Below are 20,796 nucleotides of genomic sequence, written 5' to 3'. Positions count from 1 at the left end.
CCTTGGCCTTCATCAGGTAAAGCAACAACTAAGGAGCCTACGGGGGGCCTCACATGGGCCCCTTCTATGTCCACAAGATTAGAAGAAAGTGCATCTTTAACTCAGTTCAACTTCATTTAAAAAGAGCTAACACTGGCCAGGCCAAGTGGCTCAAGCCTGTAATCCCAGCACTTTGGGAGGCTGAGGCGGCTAGATCACAAGGTCAGGAGTTCCCGACCAGCCTGACCAACATGGTGAAACCCTGTCTCTACTAAAAATACAAAAATTAGCTGGGCGTGGTGGTAAGTGCCTATAATCCCAGCTACTTGGGAGGCTGAGGCAGGAGAATTGCTTGAACACAGGAGGCGAAGGTTGTAGTGAGCCAAGATCATACCACTGCATTCCAGCCTGGGCAACAGAGTAAGACCCTGTCTTAAAAAAAAAAAAAAAAAAAGCAAACACTACTTGCAAAAGGCTCATCATGGATTCAAACACGTAATACCAAAGAATTCCAGCAACTCACAAGTCTAAGTTCTGCAATCTGAGGCAGAGCTGAAGGGCACTGAATAACAGATAGGGTCATGCTATTCTGCCAGGGTGCCTCAGGGAGGAAAAGAAAGGCATGATGATGTGTGTGAGCCAAGACCTCATGGACCACTATAAAGAGTCCCACAAAAAAAGAGAGACACTCTTCAGTCCTAAGGTTGCAGTTTCTTTTCCCTCTAATTAGAAAACAAAATAGGGCAAAATCAAACTCACTTCAAATATCTTAAAGAACTGTTAGAAAATTCGAAGATGATTTTAATTTTTGGCTTTTCCTTTCTTTCATGCCATGAATTTTCTGCTACATCATTCACTAGCACATTTTAATCTAATAAAAATTAATGAAAACGTAAAAGAATCTGTCATAGTTCATGGATTTAGTAGGTATTAAATCTTTTTATTACATAATTACCAAGCATCTACAAAACTGATAACAGGACAATTAGATAGTGACACCTCATTTTCAGCAACAAAATGCTATTAAGTTCTTTTTAGTAGAAATTTAACTTTTAGAAACATTAGTGTATTTCAAGTAAAATCCCATAGTTATCACTGCAGAAATCTTTGTACACCAGCTGAGTCTTTGTAGAGTTTTCTAAAAATGAGAGTTTAAAATCAGTAGTCTTAAGGAAACATACACAATCAGTAGATATACATCTCTGGTCTAAGTTCTTCATTTTCAAGTGAAAATTAACTAGATTAATGTCCCCAAAGTCATGAGATCACCTGAGTGGGGCAGTGGGGAGCAGTGAGCCAGTAGAGTAACAAAGAAATGGAGGTGAAGAAGGAAGATATCCTCACAGTGAAATCTCTTAGTTGCCTGAAGAAGAGGCACCACTTACAGTGGCACTATATGCATAACTATCCAACAAATTCCACCAGTAGGAGAACCATGGGATTATATCTCTACATAAATTGCATTGATGTATATCCAGTAATCTATGATTGTGGTTATAAATGTTTAGTGAGTTAACTAAACGGTACAGTTGTGATTTCAAGCTAAAAAATTTAACCTTCAAAGTACAGAAACTCATTACAATGTCATCAGTGTTACATAATACAATGTTTGTTATATTCACATTTCCTATTTAACACTGTGTTGGAGATATTAGCTAAGACAATTCTGCAAGTAAAATGAAACAAATGAATGTAACTGTGTTATCAAGTTAGTGGTATAATCACACAGGGAGAAACTATTTCCAGTGACCTTTAAGCACAGCCATTTAACTCTTCATCTCCAATGGTTTATACCCTCACAAGGAAAAGAACTATAAGCAAACAAATCAAACAAAGTTAGGCATTGGGGTTCCCATCTGGATTTGAGACCAGCCTGGACAACACATGGAATACAAACAAACAAGAACACCCACACAATATTTTTGGTGATCATACTGTGTATGGCAGTGCTGACAGTCTTCTGAACTGCTGTGTATTATGGAGGAAAGCAGGTGAGTCATTACATAGATATCGTGAGAGAAATAAACACAGATGTAACGTTAATCAAATTAACTAAAACTTCTAAAGTCCCAAAGTTATTGGGGAATATCAGTATAAACTGGAAGTATTTTATATACCCTAAGATTCAAATGAAAGTGTGCGTGCATGTATCTACCAAAAAGGCAAGCAACAGTGAACAAACAGCAAGAAGTATATCTAGCACTTTTTGGGCTCTTAAAATGCAATTTCCCATTAAAAGGACCAAGGTTCTTACTGGAGTTGACTCAGGTCTGAGTCAGGAAATGCACAAGGTGGGCACAGAATGTCAGTGATTAAGCTATCAAAAAACTACCAGGGTCTTATCAAAAGGATTCAGGAGTCAACTAAAAAGGCTTCCACTGATCAAAGATGGGAGAGTTTGTGTAATGTTAAGAATTATAATGAACCAAAACCTAAATATCCATGAATTCATATTAATACTTAAATACTTTTAAAATCACTTCAAGTTTTTGTCTGTCATTTCTGAAGTGTAGCTCAGGGCACAGAAGAGTTGAGGAGGATAAGATTCTCCTTAGAGAAGTATTCTAGCTAACAAATGAGGATGGAATGTTAGAATTTATAATACTGGGATCTGATACTCTAACGAAAAGAAAGGCAAAGCTCATCACAGTATAAACTTGCTAATTTATTCTACAAGTAAATCATAAGGAAAGGGAGGAGAAAGAGCTAAAGATACGTAGGTGATCAATTGATAGAAATTCTATAGATTAAAAAATATAAGGCATGTTAAGCAACTGTCATCTATGGGCTTTTACTTGAATCCTAAAATGAATACACTTTAAAAAAATATGAAATTATTGGGAAAATAGAACACTGAGTTATTGAATAATATTAACAAATTAGTTTTAATTTGTTGGCATCCTTAGTGTAAGCTTTGGTTTTTAAAAAAGAGACTATCTTTTAAGACACAAACAAAAATTTACAGATAAGACAATATTGTGTTTGAGAACTGCTTTGAAATAATGCACGGCAAAAGATGAAGAGATAGCAAGAAAATAAGATTACCCAGGAGTCAGTAACAGTTGAAGTTAGGCAACAGGTTTTTGAAAATTCATTACATTACTCTCCACCTTTCTCTATGTTTGATATATTCCAAGATACAAATGTTTTTAAAACAGAATAGAAAAAAAACCTCATTTTTATCCCAAACCAGTCTAAAATTATACTTTGACAAACAGATCATTTAACAAATCATCCTAACATCTCTATGCAGCAACTCTAATGGAAATAAGAAAAAAAAGATTTCCTGATTATTAATAAAGGTTAATACAATTTCTCTCAAATGGTCCCTGTTTGATATGTTTTCTCCCCAAATACCTACCCTTCTACCAATCACTACCTAAGAATGTTTGACACATAGTTAATAGAAACGAAAGATGTAAGCCTGCTTTTTAAAAGAGCATTTAAATGATTTTAGCCAAAAGTTAAAAAAAAAAAAAAAGCAATATCTTTCTGTATATCCTATTCATGCGTTTGAACGATAAACTTCAAGAAGTGTTTTTTGTTTACCATAATCATCTTACGCGTACCACAGGGCTACAAGAGCATGTTTATTCAACGATAAAAAGAGAAAGCAAGTATGTGCAGAATTATTAAGAATTCCTCAACCAAAAATTTAATCTGAAACAAAATCTCTTGCACATACTTTTAAATGCTTAGTGGGAAAGAAAAATAATCAAAACTTAACTAGTATGCTTTCTAGAAATTGATTTACTGATTCTACACAGAACATGTCAGAGAAGCTTTAGTGTACTTACTCTGCCTTGAAAAGAGGAGAAACCAAATTAACAGATTTAACTTCATCCAATGACAGGCAATTCATTAAGTCGAACAGTCAAGTGATTATTATAGAGGTTTGTCAGGTGGAGCATGGCTACTAAAAGATGACTGAATACATATGAATCTACACTCACATTATACAATGACAGTTATATAATAACAAATAAGTTCTAAAACCAGATAGTTGGCCAATCCATGTCTGATAGGTTATTGCATTTTAATTCAAAAATGATGAAGTATATAACAGATAAGATTGGGTGCATTCAGGGTGGTATGGTGGTAGACTGAAGTATGTATCAAACAGTAATGTAGTGCATTCAAAATGGTTTCTGTGCTTCCAGGAGGCAATGATTTCAGTCATATACTGAATTGGATGCACATGCTGAGCTGGCACTCTTGTTAGTGTACTTTACTTGGTACAATCTATTATGAAGCTCTACAAAGAGCACAGTCATTTTCTGGAGAAGTAGCAAAATTTTATTTCCTAAGTTGCAATGCAGAACCAAAGGAGTCAGAAATAAAAGTTGTCCCACATTACAACAAATTTTAGTTGCCTTATATACAAGGGAAATATTATATTAACTCTTTACTAATTCTGCCTTGTATCATAATGTATGTATGTATGTATGTGCACACGTGTGCATGTGTGTGTTAATGAAAATCATTTGTTAAAGCAAGAAGGCTTTTAGAGAACAGATAATTAGTTTTCAATTGTGCTACATAGAACCCCAGAAGACAAAAGAATAGCATGAGGGTTTCATTGCATAAGAAATGAAACATTTTTCCATTAAATAAAACCCAAAGATTTAAAAGCCTAAAGAAATACTTTTTATCTGTTTTATATATTGGAACTCTGGTTAAGAGTTCATGTGTAAGTTTACTATCTAAAATGTTTGAAAAACATGGATCTATTCACTCCCCTCCTTTTACAAAAGAAGAAACTGTGATGTAGATAAGATTAGTGAAGAAGCTAAGTGATCTCTCTGTAGTTACAGCTAACACATGGTGAAGAGGAGTTACTCCTCTTTCGATTGAATTCCAAACCAATAATCTGGTTCAGTAAGTCATCACTTACATATCATTAGAAAAATCCTTAGCCAGGCACAGTGGCTCATGTCTGTAATTCAGCACTTTGAGAGGTCAAGGTAGGAGGATCACCTGAGCCCAGAAGTTGGAGACCACCCTGGGCAACAGTCGAAGACCCCTTCTCTACAAAAGAAAAATTTTTACATTAGCCAGGCATGGTGGCTGGTGGACCTGTGGTCCCAGTTATGTGGGAGGCTGAGCCAGGAAGATTGCTTGAATGCAGAAGGTTGAGGTTGCAGTGAGCCATGATCATGCCACTGCATTCCAATAACTGTCATCTAATTAAGAAACTATGAAATAAAAAATACAGATTCTTGGTTGAAGAGACAAGGTTTACAAGAATTGTCTTCTGAAACTCATCTCTCCTGTCTCTCACTTTCCTTTTGAGAAACATCATGCTAGAGTCCCTTCGCCAGAAGAGTGGGTAGTGACAAAACCGAGTAGGAAAGGTTTCTGGCCCCAACTATGCATCCACTTCTAAGTGGGAAAGGCTTGGGATGGTCTCAGAATCCTGATCACACCTTAAAAATAGGTGATATCTGAGATGGTGCGATTACCTTAAGCCTTAAGTAAACATTTTATGAAACGCACCATGGCTCTTTAAGACTGAAAAGGCTCAATCCTCTACCCATCCCCCAAAATTCAGAGACTCATCTCTAGTTTAGTTTCTCTGTGAGATTTATTTGCTTTGAAGACAGATCCCTGCTTAAGGGAAAAAAAACAAACAGATAAAAATCAAAATAGAGCCTGAGTAAGACATAGTAGCCACCTGCTAGAAGGGAGTAAAGAAAAAATCTTCTCCACTTCCTACCCGAGATATAAAGGCATATCAAAAATAATTTACATCTTTGTACCTGCAAGACATGCGAGAACTTAAAATGTTTAATTATTAGAAAGATGCCATTTAATTATATGTTTTAAATCAGCAGGAAAATTCATGTACTAAGAATCATCCACCTCTTTTTCCATTTCCACTCCCTAAAGCTGGATGTTCTTTATTCCAAGACCACATTTCAAATACAAGTTTCATCATCTTTTCCTGGTAAAATGTAAACTCTTTTCATTAAGATTACAAAAAAGCCCTGTGATTATAGCACTGACACTGACTGTCGAAACAATTTTTTAAAACAATAAAATAAGTGGTTGTAATTATTTTCATCTCCAAATCAAAGAAAGTATTTTCAAGTGATAGGTGAGTTTTACAGACAAACACAGAAAATACGTACAGAAAAATTACAAAAACACTAAGTACTGTTACAGATGACTGGATTGGCATTTAACAGGCTGAAAGAAGCCAGATCAATCTCAATCTTGCTGGGGTCAATTCAGGTGCTCAAACAAATAAAATAAATTTTTTTCTTTATGTTTGTGTACTAGAGGTGCTAAAATATTAACCAAGTCTGCAAATGTCATGCACAATGAAACCATTTATAAATATTAAAACATATTTAAAATATATATTTGTATCAAAATCTGGCTAATAAAAATAGCAGATGTAATAAATCATTAGGACAGTATCACTAAGAAAAAATAAAATATGAAATACCATACTTTCCAAAAAAAGCAGGAAGAGAAAGAATGGATTAAGATATTCAGGTATAATTTGATCATTTTCATCCCAGAATTTATAAATATTAGAACAAACTGTATCATTAGCTATTATAATAAAAATATTACAGGTAAAAAAAGGTTTATATAATTTTCTGGCAATGACTTTAAATCACTGTTTTCCTTCCAATCCATAAGATCTCTTCTGTCATATGCAGACAACAAGGCCAAACTGAAATAAAACAATTCAAGTACATACCATCCAATCAACAAAGAGATAAGAGAGTCAGAAACAGGGTACAAAATTACAAATGCCTCACGATCCAATCAAAATTGGGTTTCTATATCCATATTCACTGTCAAAGAGGTAAAACATCAACTCAGATTTTGCTCTATAAAAACAAGTTGGACAGGACTCTGAGTATCTGTACTGGAATGTGTACTAGAATAAAGAAAATTTATATTTAAAAGCTTACAAGACACTTGTTCTATTACAAAGACATGTTCCGGTATTCAAGCGCAGTGTTTTGTAAAGTACTTTATTTCCATTAGCATTATAAATTTTTGTTCTTCAGCAAATCAGCAAGAGAATAATGGCATAAATCAATATAGTACTCTTCACAGAAACTAACATTAGGTCATTTATTATAGCAAAGGACACTAGAATCTCAGCTAAAGGTATATCAGGCATTTCCATTTGAACATCATTTTTTTAAATGAACGTGTCGCAGGCTGAATGAGTGTTTTCTTTTATAACAGAGTCTTCATAGCCTTAAGTATATACAACTTTCAAAGCAGATGGTAAGTGAACACCTCTAAGAAAGTCAGTTATGCCTCCTAGGGGCCTTGCCACCAACTGCAACTCTAAGAGAGGTAATGAATTTCTGCACTGAAGGTTTGGAGATAGGGAGAGACTTGTGAATGAGAAAAGCGGGACATGATGAAAGAACTAAAGTTATTTCAAAGCCTTTCAAGCCCTGCAGTTTTGCTCAGGGTCCTAAGAGAGGGCCAGGTGAAAAGTCCCAGACTGGATGGACTCCCCCATCACCTCACTGCTATACAAGGGACATGTGATTGAATTTCCTTGTGCCTCACTCCCTGCTTTGTTCCACAAAATGGCAAACTGTCATGGGGTTCCTAGTGACATCCTGAGCGCAGACTGTTGGCTCCATTGTTAGAGGACTGCTTGCGCAGAGGGTTCCCTGGTAGCAGGAAGTGACTTCATCCTGCGGAGTTCCTAATGTACAGAATTAACTTGATTACAGGAAGGTTTCCGTTTATTACTTAGAAGTCAAGTCTAAATAACCAATCCATCCAGGAATGCTTTCATTTTTAACTTGCCACACTTTACTACTCTAATGTACAAGACTTATTAAAAAGATAAAAGAAAAATCACGAGAATATTAAATGTTACCTCAAAGAACCCAAGTCACATGGAATGAATTTTCCTTTTAGATAGTAGTGACTGATTAAGAACAAATTCCATTGTTATTCCATTAGGTTAGTGGCCAAATATAGATAAGTAGAACAGTTTAATGCTGCTAAATACATGATCAGTCTAGGGCGCTTAAAATTAAGCTCAATAGCTCTGACACTCTGGAAGAAAAAAGAGGAACAAATCCCTCAGGTCCCAATGAAACACTGCAAACAGATACAACATGGAGACAGTGTGCTTTGCATAATATAGTTTGTCTTAGACAAACCCTTTCCGCCTTACAGTGTAAAATATCACACAGGAGTACTTTTCATATACATCACTCAGTCATAATTTAATACTTTCCCCTTCTAATGACAATGCATAATCATTTCCAATTGGCTTTGTGAACACTATAAGACAACCATTACAAATATTTTCGAAGAAATCTCATCCTTTACTTTCAAATCGTTCACAAAACAGGCCTTACAAAAGGGGTATTTTAGAATTATTGAGTTCTTCATGAGCAACTTTCCCATTCTTTCACCAATTAGAATATTCTTGCTCAAAAAGAAAAGACACCCAGAATGCCACAAACGACGTAGGAGTAGTCCAGCAGGCAGAAAGCGAGGAGCCAGCAGGGACAGCACAAGGCGCTTACCTAAAGCTTAGGCATATTTTCATCAGAGAGTGCTTGTTCTTAGCCAGTTTACTCTTAATTTATATTTAACTCAGGCTTGGTTGCCCGGCATCCACACCCCCACAAAACTAGAAACTGCAAATTTGCAATCAGGGCAAAAGCTGCTAGAGGCGAGATGCAGTAGCCCAACAGTAATAAAAATTGTTAACAATTACTAGACAATTAAAAAAAGAAGAGGAAGGAAAATTGTTTAAAAAATATATATATACAATGTAAGAGGTAAGAGACATATCCATCTGGGTACTTTTCCATTCAAATAAAGAAATACAATCTCTTCAGTAAGCACGTGGCAATTTTACAGCACGGGCCAAAGCAGCAACTCTGCCTGAGTAGATGTTGAAAAAGCCAGAGACTTTTTAAAATATTTCAACAAAAAAATGGATTTACTTTAAAAAATAACCTGAGCATCTAATAATTTAAAAACCCTTAGTCATCTAGAAAACCATTCCTTAAAAACAACTATCTCAGAGAATTGCAAATATCAAGGCATATCTAAAAAGAGAAGAATGCTGTATAGTTTAAGGCCTTTGGGTGAGGGAAAGACTCACATCATGTTTATCAAATCCCCTCCCTATCCTTTCCCCTGCCTTCTTCCTGCGAACAAACCGTAAAAATATTGGCCTACCAAAGAACACACTAATATTTAAATTGTTTTTACCAGCTCCAATATCCTTTCCAACTCCCTCTGTAGCATACAGTTTATCTTACCTTCTTGTATAGTGTTGGTCCATCCACATTCATGCTCAGAATGACCACTACTTTATCATCATCAGAAAAGTGACTTCAATTCCAGGTTAAAATAGGTACTACAGTGTGGCTTGTTCAAAGTCAAACCCAAAACATTTACTAAGAGTGTCTTTCATTGAACAAAGAAAGCCTATTCTGTTTCCAAGGGGGATAAAAAGACGAGCCTAACCCTGGTAACCTTAACACAAAAGGAAGCTAAAAAGGCAGGGACTCGATAAGAACAAAGGATTGTGCTTTCTGATGACATCAATACGTATTAAACACGATGTGTTACACATCCTTCTATCAATATCTGAGGTGATAAATTTGCAAATTAATACTATGTTGGCCATAACTGCATACAATTACAACGGCACACTCTTTAGAAGAGATTTTGATTTATATAATGGTAGTGACTTTTACGTGTTTAATCTTTCTGAAACTAAAAGAGGAGATGAGCCCCTGTGAGCAGGCAGAATACAATGTACGAGAAATAATTACACTTGTGACCTCATGCCCTGTAAGGTCACTCTGCGTCGCAGGCCAAAGGAAATCAGGAACCATCAGCATTTGCCTCAGAGTCGTCACTGACTGAAATGAAGGGCAAGTGTGGGCACATTTCATAAACCAGCGGGTGCCTGACCTCATAAAAAAGTCAATTCTCCAAATGCTACATAGATGTAGAATGTCACAAATAGGACATACATAAAATTGGGTTCTGCCAAACAGCTTCACTTCAAAATAAATCTGAGACAACTCATAACATTTATCTTCACCCGAACTGTAATAAAAAAGTTTCAGCAAATAACATTTATCCCTATTTATTAGGTTGGTGCAAAAGTAATTGCAGTTTCTGCCACTCCTTTTAATGGCAAAAACTGCATTTACTTTTGCACCAACCTAATAGTAAAAATAACCAGTAAAATTTTTTTAAACTGTTATTGAAACATAGAACCAACAAACATGCAAAGACTGAGGACTCAGACAAGATTTATAATATTTCTACAAGTCAGTGTTACAAGAATACATGCAGTATTGAGTCCATTACCATTAAAATAGGAATCACAATGCATTTATCCACAAATTATCCATCAGAAATTAAGCAGCAAAAGTTTATATATTCACAATATTTTAAGAGGATAAAATAATGTTTCCTGACTGGTTCAAGAAAAGGGCACCGTTATCTGAAGCAAAATTTTCATAGCACTCAATTACGACTTGATTTTTTTTTTTGGAGATGGAGTCTTGCTCTGTCCACCCAGGCAGTGCAAGTGGCCTGATCTCTGCTAACTGCAACCTCTGCCTCCTGGGTTCAAGCAATTCTCCTGTGTCAGCCTCGCAAGTACCTGGGACTACCGGTGCACACCACCACACCCAGCTAATTTTTTGTATTTTAGTAGAGACAGGGTTTTATGTGTTGCCCAGGCTAGTCTTGAACTCCTGAGCTCAGGCAATCTGCCCACCTCAGCCTCCCCAAGTGCTAGGATTACCGGCGTGAGCCACCACGCCCGGCCAGGACTTGATTCTTATAACAATCTGTGAGCTGGCTTTTCAGTTAAGACAGATTATTGCTCCTTTTTCTTCCTCAGTTGTCTCCAGTTTCCTGCCAGAATCCCTGGGCAATATAAATTAAAGTGAATTCTGAGGCAGTAGCAATAAAGAGAACAAAACTATAGAAACCAACATAGAAAAGGAAAGGTACAGCCAGCCAACATTCTGTACTTGTATTATGCGCTTTACATAAAAAGTTTACAAACAGTTTTTCATTGAATGCTGTCATGTGTCCTGAGAGCCGGGTATGGTGGTGGGCATTTATAGTTCCAGCTACTTTGGAGGCTGAGGCAGGAAGATCCCTTGAGCCTAAGAGTCCAGCCTGGGCAACATAGCAAGACCCTGCCTCTTAAAAAAAATAATAATCCTGAGAAAAGCAACTGACCCATTGTTTCCTTACATTCTCAAACAAACCTGCGAAAGGCTTATTGCATACTGTACCTAAATATAATATAGAAAATCCCAGCAAGACCAGATGCCTTATCTTCCTCACAGTCCAATCACTTACTCACTGTGAAGAAGAGATAGTTAACACTCACATTAAACTTAAGCTTTAAGATGAAGTACTATCACAGTCCATCAGCCCAGTACGCCATTCTGCTCTTCAGGTAAGAGCATTTTCTGAGTTTCAGACAAATATGTAATAAACAAAGCTCGATTCTAAGTTGGGAGCTGCCAATATTGCTTAGGGAATTATTGTGTTTTATAAAATGCCTAGAATTATTAAATTATAAGAAAATATCTGACGAGTGGTCTATTTATCGGATATATTTTTAAATATTTTGCCTATTTTTATGATTAAGAAGATTCCTATACTAGAAACAGGTTTTGCATTTCTAAAGCAATACTTTACAATGTAACTTGCCACAATGAACATCTCAAACATTAATGACAATGGTAGAGGCGATTTCAGTACAAGCACGTGGATGGCAGGCGTGGGCTGTCTACCAGCTGGCTCCATAACCTTTTGATCCCTTTGGACAGCAAATCTGTTCAACAGCCCTATGTGGTCATTCCTCATTTATTGTATGCTTTCTTCTCCTTTCATACGTTCAGAATCCCTACTCCCTTAGCTTGACACCCTTTGATTAAAATAGAAAGCTCACACTAAAGCAAACTAAAACGAGTTTTTACACTCAATGTAAAAGTTCCAGAAAAGATTAATGTATTATATCAAGAGCTGTCAGTGCATGTTTCAGTTACAAGTAAAATACATGTTTATCTTTCACTAAAAAAAAAAAATTACGATAAATGACAAGATCAAAGTTTTAAGCAAGCCAGAGGTTAATATATGAAGTACTCTGGGATACTATAATTAAATATAAAAGACTTAACATAAATACAAAACTTAAACATCCAACATAACACATAAATAGAAAGGTGCAAATATGACATAAGAACAGCGTACTTTATGCTTACTTAAACAGTGATGAGACCTATCAAAGAGTAATTTTCTTACAATTTATTTGACTCCATTTTGTTGTTAAACCTAACTTGGCTGCAAGCTAAATAATTATTTATTCTCCCACCTTCACCCGCATTTAAATCCAAGTATGCCAGAGAGTAAGCAATATGGAATAAAAAGTGGTTAATGTACTTTCTCACTTATAAGTGTGAGCTAAATTCTGAGTACACAAAGGCATACAGAATGATATAATAGATTATGGAGACTCAAAATGGGGAAGGAGGAGGAGGCGTGAAGGATAACAAGACTACATATTGGGTACAATGCTCAGCAATGCACACCCTTACCGTTCAGGTAAAAGGAGGCACTAAAATCTCAGACTCTACCACCTTACACTTCACTTCATCCACGTAACCAAAAACCATTTATACACCAAAAGCTATTGAAATAAAATAAAATATATATATATATATATATATATATATATATTTTTTTTTTTTTTGAGATGGAGTTTCGCTCTTGTTACCTAGGTTGGAGTGCAATGGCATGATCTCAGCTCACCGCAACCTTCACCTCCTGGGTTCAAGCAATTCTCCTGTCTCAGCCTCCTGAGTAGCTGGGATTACAGGCAGCTACCACCACGCCCAGCTAATTTTGTATTTTTAGTAGAAATGGGGTTTCTCCACGTTGGCCAGGGTGGTCTCGAACTCCTGACCTCCAGTGATCCGCCCACCTCGGCCTCCCAAAGTGCTGGGATTACAGGTATGAGCCACCATGCCTGGCCAAAAAATAATTTAAAAAAAAGAATGGTAGTTACGAGAATAAGTATTGGAGTCCATCACTTAGTAATGGAGGGACCTTCAGAAAATTCTTTAATCTCTCCTGGCCTCCATTAAGTCATCTGAAAGAAAACAAAAGGCTGGGAGGCAGAGGCAGGGTGTGATGGCAATAGTGTGCATTTTACAAGGTTACTGTAATCGTTAAATAAAATAACAGACCAGGTACTTAGCAGCAAAGCCTGATACAAAGAAAGTGTCCAGTTAATGGTAGGAATTATTTTACTTATATTTTATTCTCTCTGGGCCTGCTAACAGATCTCTCACCAAGCAACATACACAGTTGCGGCACAGTTACAGGGAGTAATCTGTGGCTACATCATGCTCTTTACCTTGTAGCTAACTGACTCCCTTCTTCCCAGAAATAAAATAAAATGGCATCCACTACAATTGCTAATGGCATCTCTGTTTCCCAACCTTTTTCTCTTTCAAGAATACAACCCTGTACTAATCTTTGGTGTTTTTCTTAGACCTTTATAAGCAATCAGTAATCAAGGCTTAGCAATTATCTTTAATTCTACCCTATCTACATTTAGATCTGGATCCCATAACCTCCCTTCTGCAATAGCCTCCCAGCTACTTATTCTACTTTTATCAATTCCTCTACTTCACAGTAGTCCATTCTAAATAAAAATATCTTAAAAGTACATCTTAATATTTCCTTAATAGCATTCTCCTTCTAAAAACATTCTTCAGTGATTTGTCATTCTCTATTTTCACCTTCAGCCGACTCTATAAGTACTACAGTCATAGTTCATCCTTAACTTCGAGGATCTTGTATTCAATAAAGTTTATGATGAGCTGATCATCTAACTCTATTTTCTGGAATATTATAAAGTTAATGCCCATAAATTATGAACAAAGAATACTTTTTTTTTTAAAACAAGGCTGTCAGGGGAGTTAATAGAGGGTGAATCTCATCTCTTAGGCTTCTAAAGTTAGAGGTCAGAGCCTACATCCCACCAAGACCTAGATAATGGGAGATGACCCAAATCTAGCAAGTGGGTTCAGATGCCGGGCAGCCAAAAACAGTTACAGATGACCACTACCGTTAAGTGACCTAAATATAAAAATTAGGTGCATTATACCAGAACTATGCCCTACAAGAACTGGGCAAATATATTCTTGAACAACGAATACTTTTTCCATACTACCTTCTCATATACTCAAAGACAGAGCTCTCTTCATCTCAATCCTATTTTTTTTTTTTTAAATATTCTGGAAATTTTTAAATCTACACATATTTTTAAAAGAATCTTAAGCCTAACACCTTACATAGAGCTCGTATGTCTAGGTGTCCTGTTTTTTTTTAAACTTAATTTGTTCTATTAAAATAGAAAAAATTCCCAGTAAGCAAATGACAACCTACATTCACTGAGTAAATATTTTATTGCTCAAACAATTAAGAATTTTAACTGGAGCTGTTAATATGTGATATTTTGGTTATATGTGAAATATATTTTTGCATTTTTATAGATTATCAAGTATTCGACAAATGAATCATGCTTACTATGGGCTAGGAATTGTTCTATGCACTTAACAAAGATTACCTCATGCCACACACATAATAATCCTATAAAGTCCCATTATCATCATCTTTATTTCAGCTGCGATAAAACTGAGACTAAGAAAGCTTAAAAAAAGTGCCCAAGGTCACAAGCTTGATTAAACATCCCCTATAGTCACCATTGGCAAAGATATGGTAGTTAAACCAGGTGTAAACAGTTATAAATCTTTCTGAATTTTGTTTTCATTTTCCTTCTTGTACAATAATGTACTGTCCATCTGGTTACATGGAATGAGTACTTCATTACCAAGAATAACTGGTATTGGTAAAGGGTCATTTAAAATGAGTCCACTTAAAACCCAGGCCAAATTTTCATAATAAAGAGTTTTTTATTAACTTTCATTAAGACTTTATCTTTCAAAATTGAAACTAATTTATAATGAATATAATTTAGTCACTTAATAACTGAGAGGCCTTCAAAAATTTCTTTAGTAACTAAATTTTTTTTAGAAAAATACAAAACAAACCAAATGAACTGGAAATGAGTATGCTCTCTGGGAAGAAAAAAATGATAGCAAAATACAACTTTTTTCTAATGTGCATTCAACGTAACATAATTATAAAGGTTTTATTTTGCAAAAGAATATTCAAAACATTTCAACAGTTTTTCTAACCCTTTCAAATTATACTCTAAGAGATCTATCCATTAAAATCCTTCCCAATTTTCACTTGCTAAATAGTCCATGAGTCTAACTCTACCAGATCTTTTTTAAGGATTCACAATTCCAACATCAACTACCAAGAGGATCTGCCTTGTATCTGAACTAACGTATCAGCAGATCAATATCTAACAAGCTGGCATCCAAAAGCATAATAATGCAATGGGCAGAGGCACATGTTAGTATTAGAATCGGATATTTGATGGGGAATTTTATAAGAAGTCAGTTCATTAATGAATATTTTGATATAGACAACCATTGCCTTTTGTTTTTTAAAGCAAATTACAAACTACGGAGATTCAGAAAATAATAAAGCAGAATTTGAGTATCTGTTCTTTTCACTTTAAGATTAAAGACTCACTTTTGTTGATGGGTAGTAGCAATATGTTTGTGAGTATAGGTACTTTTTCTACATATGCCTGCAAAGCTTTGGAAAGAAACATGAGCACTCTTACGTGATATGACGTGGTCTATGTACTGAGGCAGGTAAGGAGCCCAGGCATCGATGGCTTCCTTCCTGCCTGCCTGCTCAATTCTTCTCAGTTCTGCTAGAAGCAGGGCCTGCGCGGCTTCTCTCACCTAAGACCATAGACCCAAACGTAAAAGCAGAAAGTGGATTAGTTGAGGAGGTATTTATAAACTAGAAAATTTATAATGAAATGAAGCTACAAAGCATAAAAACCATATTTACATGAAAAAAAACTATTAACCGAATCAGTTAACTATTTAAAAATTAGATGCTAGCAAATCAAAGACATTTTAATTAATGATTTCACTGAAAAATATTTTAACACTAATGGAAAGAAATAGGTTTCAACCGTTTAATCATCTTTGGGGTTAAGACTTCATTTTCCAAAGCATTCTTGAACTTTAATGTAGCATTTTACTTTTAAAATTTCTATATTAACATTATCGTTAAGCCACTGTGAGAGCTATTAAATTTGGGTTTTTTTTTAGCTTGAAGAAACTTAACCCTATCTATTTAATTTCTTTATATTATATATACTAAGTAGATACTATTATTTATACAAATATGTATAAATTAACATGATTCATGTATACCTAAGACATACTTAAATAACTTGTTTTTGACAAATAGGTAAATATATTCCTATATAAAGGAATAACTTCTTTTAGTTCTATAGAGGAAATCACTTTTCAAAATTATACATATTTTTCTTTCAATGTAGCATACAACTTTTATTTTGCAGTTTTCAGTTAGTTTTATTTTGGTAAAAAAGCCACAGGCATGAAGTCAAAAAAGCTAGTCAATTATTAAGTGACGTACCAACTTATTAACTCTTTTTTTTCTGAGACCAAGTCTTGTCCTGTCACCCAGGCTGGAGTGCCATGGCATGATCTTGGCTCACTGCAACTTCCACCTCCTGGGCTCAAGTGATTCTCATGCCTCAGCCTCCCGAGTAGTTGGGTCTATAAGTACGTGCCACCATGCCCTGGCTTTTTTTTTGGTAGTATGTTTAGTAGAGACAGGGTTTCGCCACATTGCACAGGTCTCACCCGCCTGGGCCTCTCAAAGTGCTGAGATTACAGGCTTGTGCCACCACACCTGGCCAATTAACTGTTTATAATTGAAAAGATAACTCAGTAGCATATAAATAAGAGTTCCAGTAAAAAAGTTGTTTTTAAGTATAAGTGACTTCTGAAGTGAATTCAAAATATTAAGTCAATGAAAACCCATGAAAATATTAGTACTGTGTGATACCACTTGAAGTTGAGGGAAGAAAGTCCAGGAAAGAAGTATATTACTTGTACTTATATTTGGAAAATTAAGAATCCTGAATAATATAAACTGCTATGGCTATACAGGTTAAACGCCATAATAAGGAAAATCTTTATTAAACATTTCCAAGTCCTCGGTAATATATTCCAAGTAATATCCAATGCAGAATAAGGCCATTAACACAAAATGATGGCTGCTATTTATTGAGCTGCTACCATGTGTCAGGCTCTGTACATCCTGTTTTACTTGCATCATCCGATTTGGTAATGACAGCAATCCCATGAGGAATATATTATTATCCCCACTTTACAAATGAGCTTTAAATAGGTTAAGTAAATTGCCCAGGGTCACAGTTAATAATTGGTGGTACTGATATTTAAACCCAGGTCTCTTCTAATTCCAAGGCCTCCTTTTACAGTAACACAGTACCTTTCATTGAAATATGGCTATTCAATTAGAATTTATGTGATGATACTGAGTGTGTATTTCTGGGGGAGGCAGGTTTACGTATTTATTTATGCATGTGTGTGTATGATCTGTACAGAAACCAAACTTAAGAAATAGCTCCATAAAATATCCAAGACTATCAGTCACTGAATTATTTTAAAAGTAAACAAACCAGCTGGAACATTACTGGTTGGTACAAAAGCTGAAAAAGAAAACATAAATAACGAATCCACATTTTCTATCACATAATGAACAAATCATACATCAGATAAACACTAATCATTTTTGTTTCAAGTTTACATTTTTGACCAATGCATTTTTAATATTTTTGTTTTTTATCTTTATCACCTCAGCATTACCTCCAAGCATCGATCTTGCCATCTTCGGGCCAGCATCTCCAGAAGGGGAGGCCTAAATTTATCCAATCCCAATAGGTCTGGCAGCATAACACAGTGCATAGCAGCTAACTGACTCCAACCTGTCAAAAAATGTCATATGTTAAAAACACTTAAAACATTTTGCCATTCCCTAAGTCAAAAGGTCTTTATGTAAGCATACCAAAAACAAAAAAAAGGCAGGTATGCTAAGTTATATTACAAATGATTTTAATTTAACAGTAGACATTTGTACAAGGAATTATACTAAATGTATTTCATCCCTAAATCATGTAATTGGTGCCTATGAGAATTCTCAACATCTTAAAACAAATGAATTTCCAAAGGAAGTATATACAAATTCACAAGAAAAACACATTTCTTAACAGTCCCTCTAAGATAAAACATATTAAAGAATGGTAAAACACAGAAATAAAGATGTATCAGAGCAACAGACTTGAAACCACTGCCAGTTAAAAGGGCATTCACACAGATATCCAAAGATAGGTTTATGTCACTTAAGGCGCTCTGTGTGTTACTATTGTTCAGACAAAAGAGATGTCCTCCCTTTCTGTCAGAGGACCTCTCATTAAGGTGCTTACTGACCCCTTTTCTTACAAAATGAATCAGTTATTTCATCACAATCATAACTGATATAAGTAACATAACCCACAATTCTGAGAGAAAAAAAATGAATTCAGACATTCCACAAAATAAAAATTTGACGATTCAAAATTTATAAAATCTTAAACATGGTTAAACCAATCTATGGGAATAAAAGTTACTTTTTCTAAAATTCTAATTCACAATATGGAACTTGATTATAGGAAAAAAGATAAATACTGTATGCCAGTGCAATATTTAAAAGTATTAGATAACAGACATGCTCAAATAATCACTTCAACCCTATTTTAAAGGTATGTGAAAAATATATATACAACAAATGCCTCTTATCAAATTATAGATGAGGCCACTATTAACCCATGAAAGTTACCATTACTTCCTAGGGATAGTAAAGACAAGTTATCAAGGATGGCTGCAAACTGTCTGCTATCACATTACAAGGTGAAATATCTGTGAACACAGAATTTTAGCAAAGCAGTGTTTTGAAATAAGCTAAACTGTAATCTTCTTAAAATAACGACAAAAACCTTACCATAAAACTTTAAATAATTATTGGAATTGTTAAAGGGAGTGAGTGAGTGAGAGAGGGAGAGAGAGAAACTGACAAGTCACTTATCTAAAGATTCATCCTTTTAGTGAGAAAATTCTCATCAACTGATAATAAACATGTCATTACATTACTTAAGGTGATGGGAACATATTTTAGATTATAACTTATTTACAATAGAGGGAGATACACTTTATATATACATGTATGCATATACCCAGTCATTTCCTAAAATATTTCAATGTTTCATATAAGTATAAAGTATATTCATGAGCTAAATTTTAGTATGATGATGATTCTCACCAAGGCCGAAAATCTAAGTGTATTTTTGAATTAACAAATATTGTAACAAATGTGACTGTAATTATTTTTGCTAAAATTCAGTCTTAACATACAAACCTTAGTACAGTTCTATGACAAGGAAACCAAAAATAAAGTTATACTTTTAAGTCCCCATGTTTTCTTTCCAAAGGAGTGGTACTTGCTACATGGGCTCTGTACTTTATAGACATTGCAACGTTCCTTCCATTTGAATGGACTAGTAATATTGCTTTTTCATGAAGACCCAGGTCTTCCTGTTATAGTTTTGATTTTGAAAATTTCTTCCTTATTATGCAAAGTGGTAACTACGAACACAATGAACACAGTGGATTTAACTCAGAGCTCACGTTTCATTAAGCTTCCAGGCAGTACAAATAATCCTAGAAAGTCTTATGGAATAAAGGTTTGTAGATCCAATTCCCATTTTCAGAGCTCCAAAAATATTTTTGACTTGTGTTACCCCATAGAGATAATATGGTAGCCCAACTACACCTTAAATACTGAAATAATGAATTTTTGCCTGAGCCTAAAACAGAAAACTAGGAGAACAGGTGAATTCCTATCGGTCTATAATTACTGATGCCAATATTCAATCTGAAGACTTTTCCAATGAGAATGTTAATTAAGAGACTCCCTAACAACTCCCTCTAACTAGCATAAACAACCGTGTAAAGAGAGCAAAGTGTATCTGTCACCAAGTAATGATACATAAAATAAATTCATTAGCTCTAATGCCAGAGATCACATGGCCAACATCATTACAAAAACCAATCCACCTTTAACACTGACTTTACATCAAAGGTTGGCATATTTGCACTTCCTTAACAATTTTTTAGATTATAGGAAACATGATTTATACCAGCCAGGGGTAACGTTACATTTTTATAACTGGCTCTTGGCATTGACATTAGCAAATAAAGTCATAAAATGGGAACTTCAGAATCTCATACATAACAAAGCAGATGAATGTATAACTCAGATAAAAAGAACAGGTCTGTTTAGAATAAAGCACAGATTGAGAGAAAGTTGTTAGGAAGTTGAGAGAGATACCTTCATTTACTAAGAAACAGGTATGTAAAGCAGGAGCAGAAGCAGGGTCAGAGCCAGAGTGATCAGCATCAGACCGAGCGGAAACGACAGGTGCAGCAACTTGCAGAGGAAAAGAGAAGAAATAAAGAGGAGAGAATTGAGGTACAGCAGTTTCTGAAAAAACGCTTAGTATTAGTGAAGAATGAAAAACAAAGTTGGCAAAACAGAGAATGTGGAACTGAAACGATGTTTTCATCAGAAGGGCATGATCATTAAAGATTACAGCAGAAAAATGATATATTTTATTGAACAGTAATCACAATAAAGTTCAAATTCCTCTTGAAGTGAAAACCTAATATTCTGATAAATGTATTGACTAATACAAAGTGTAGCTCTAAAACAACTAAAGCCATAATGAAAAAA

General features: G+C 35.1%; 1 protein-coding gene across 4 annotated transcripts in view; it reads right to left on the bottom strand.

Annotated features, from left to right (window-relative positions):
* WDR7 (WD repeat domain 7) overlaps positions 1-20,796 on the bottom strand; it is a 391,158-nt gene that overhangs the window by 224,287 nt on the left and 146,075 nt on the right. For 3 of the 4 annotated variants that reach the window (XM_032293871.1, XM_032293869.1, XM_032293870.1), the window contains 3 exons: positions 20,395-20,493; positions 17,838-17,956; positions 15,746-15,869 (listed from right to left, as the gene is read on the bottom strand). In XM_032293871.1, the coding sequence (XP_032149762.1) occupies positions 15,746-15,869; positions 17,838-17,956; positions 20,395-20,493 (342 nt within the window). The remainder of the gene's footprint in view (positions 1-15,745; positions 15,870-17,837; positions 17,957-20,394; positions 20,494-20,796) is intronic. The other variant, XM_032293872.1, reaches the window with a different exon arrangement.

The sequence above is a fragment of the Sapajus apella genome, unplaced genomic scaffold (assembly GCF_009761245.1).
Source record: "Sapajus apella isolate SASKATOON/1434 unplaced genomic scaffold, GSC_monkey_1.0 scaffold30, whole genome shotgun sequence".
Classification (NCBI taxonomy): domain Eukaryota; kingdom Metazoa; phylum Chordata; class Mammalia; order Primates; family Cebidae; genus Sapajus; species Sapajus apella.
Note: the sequence above shows the minus strand (reverse complement) of the source record. Positions and strands in the feature narration are given on the sequence as shown.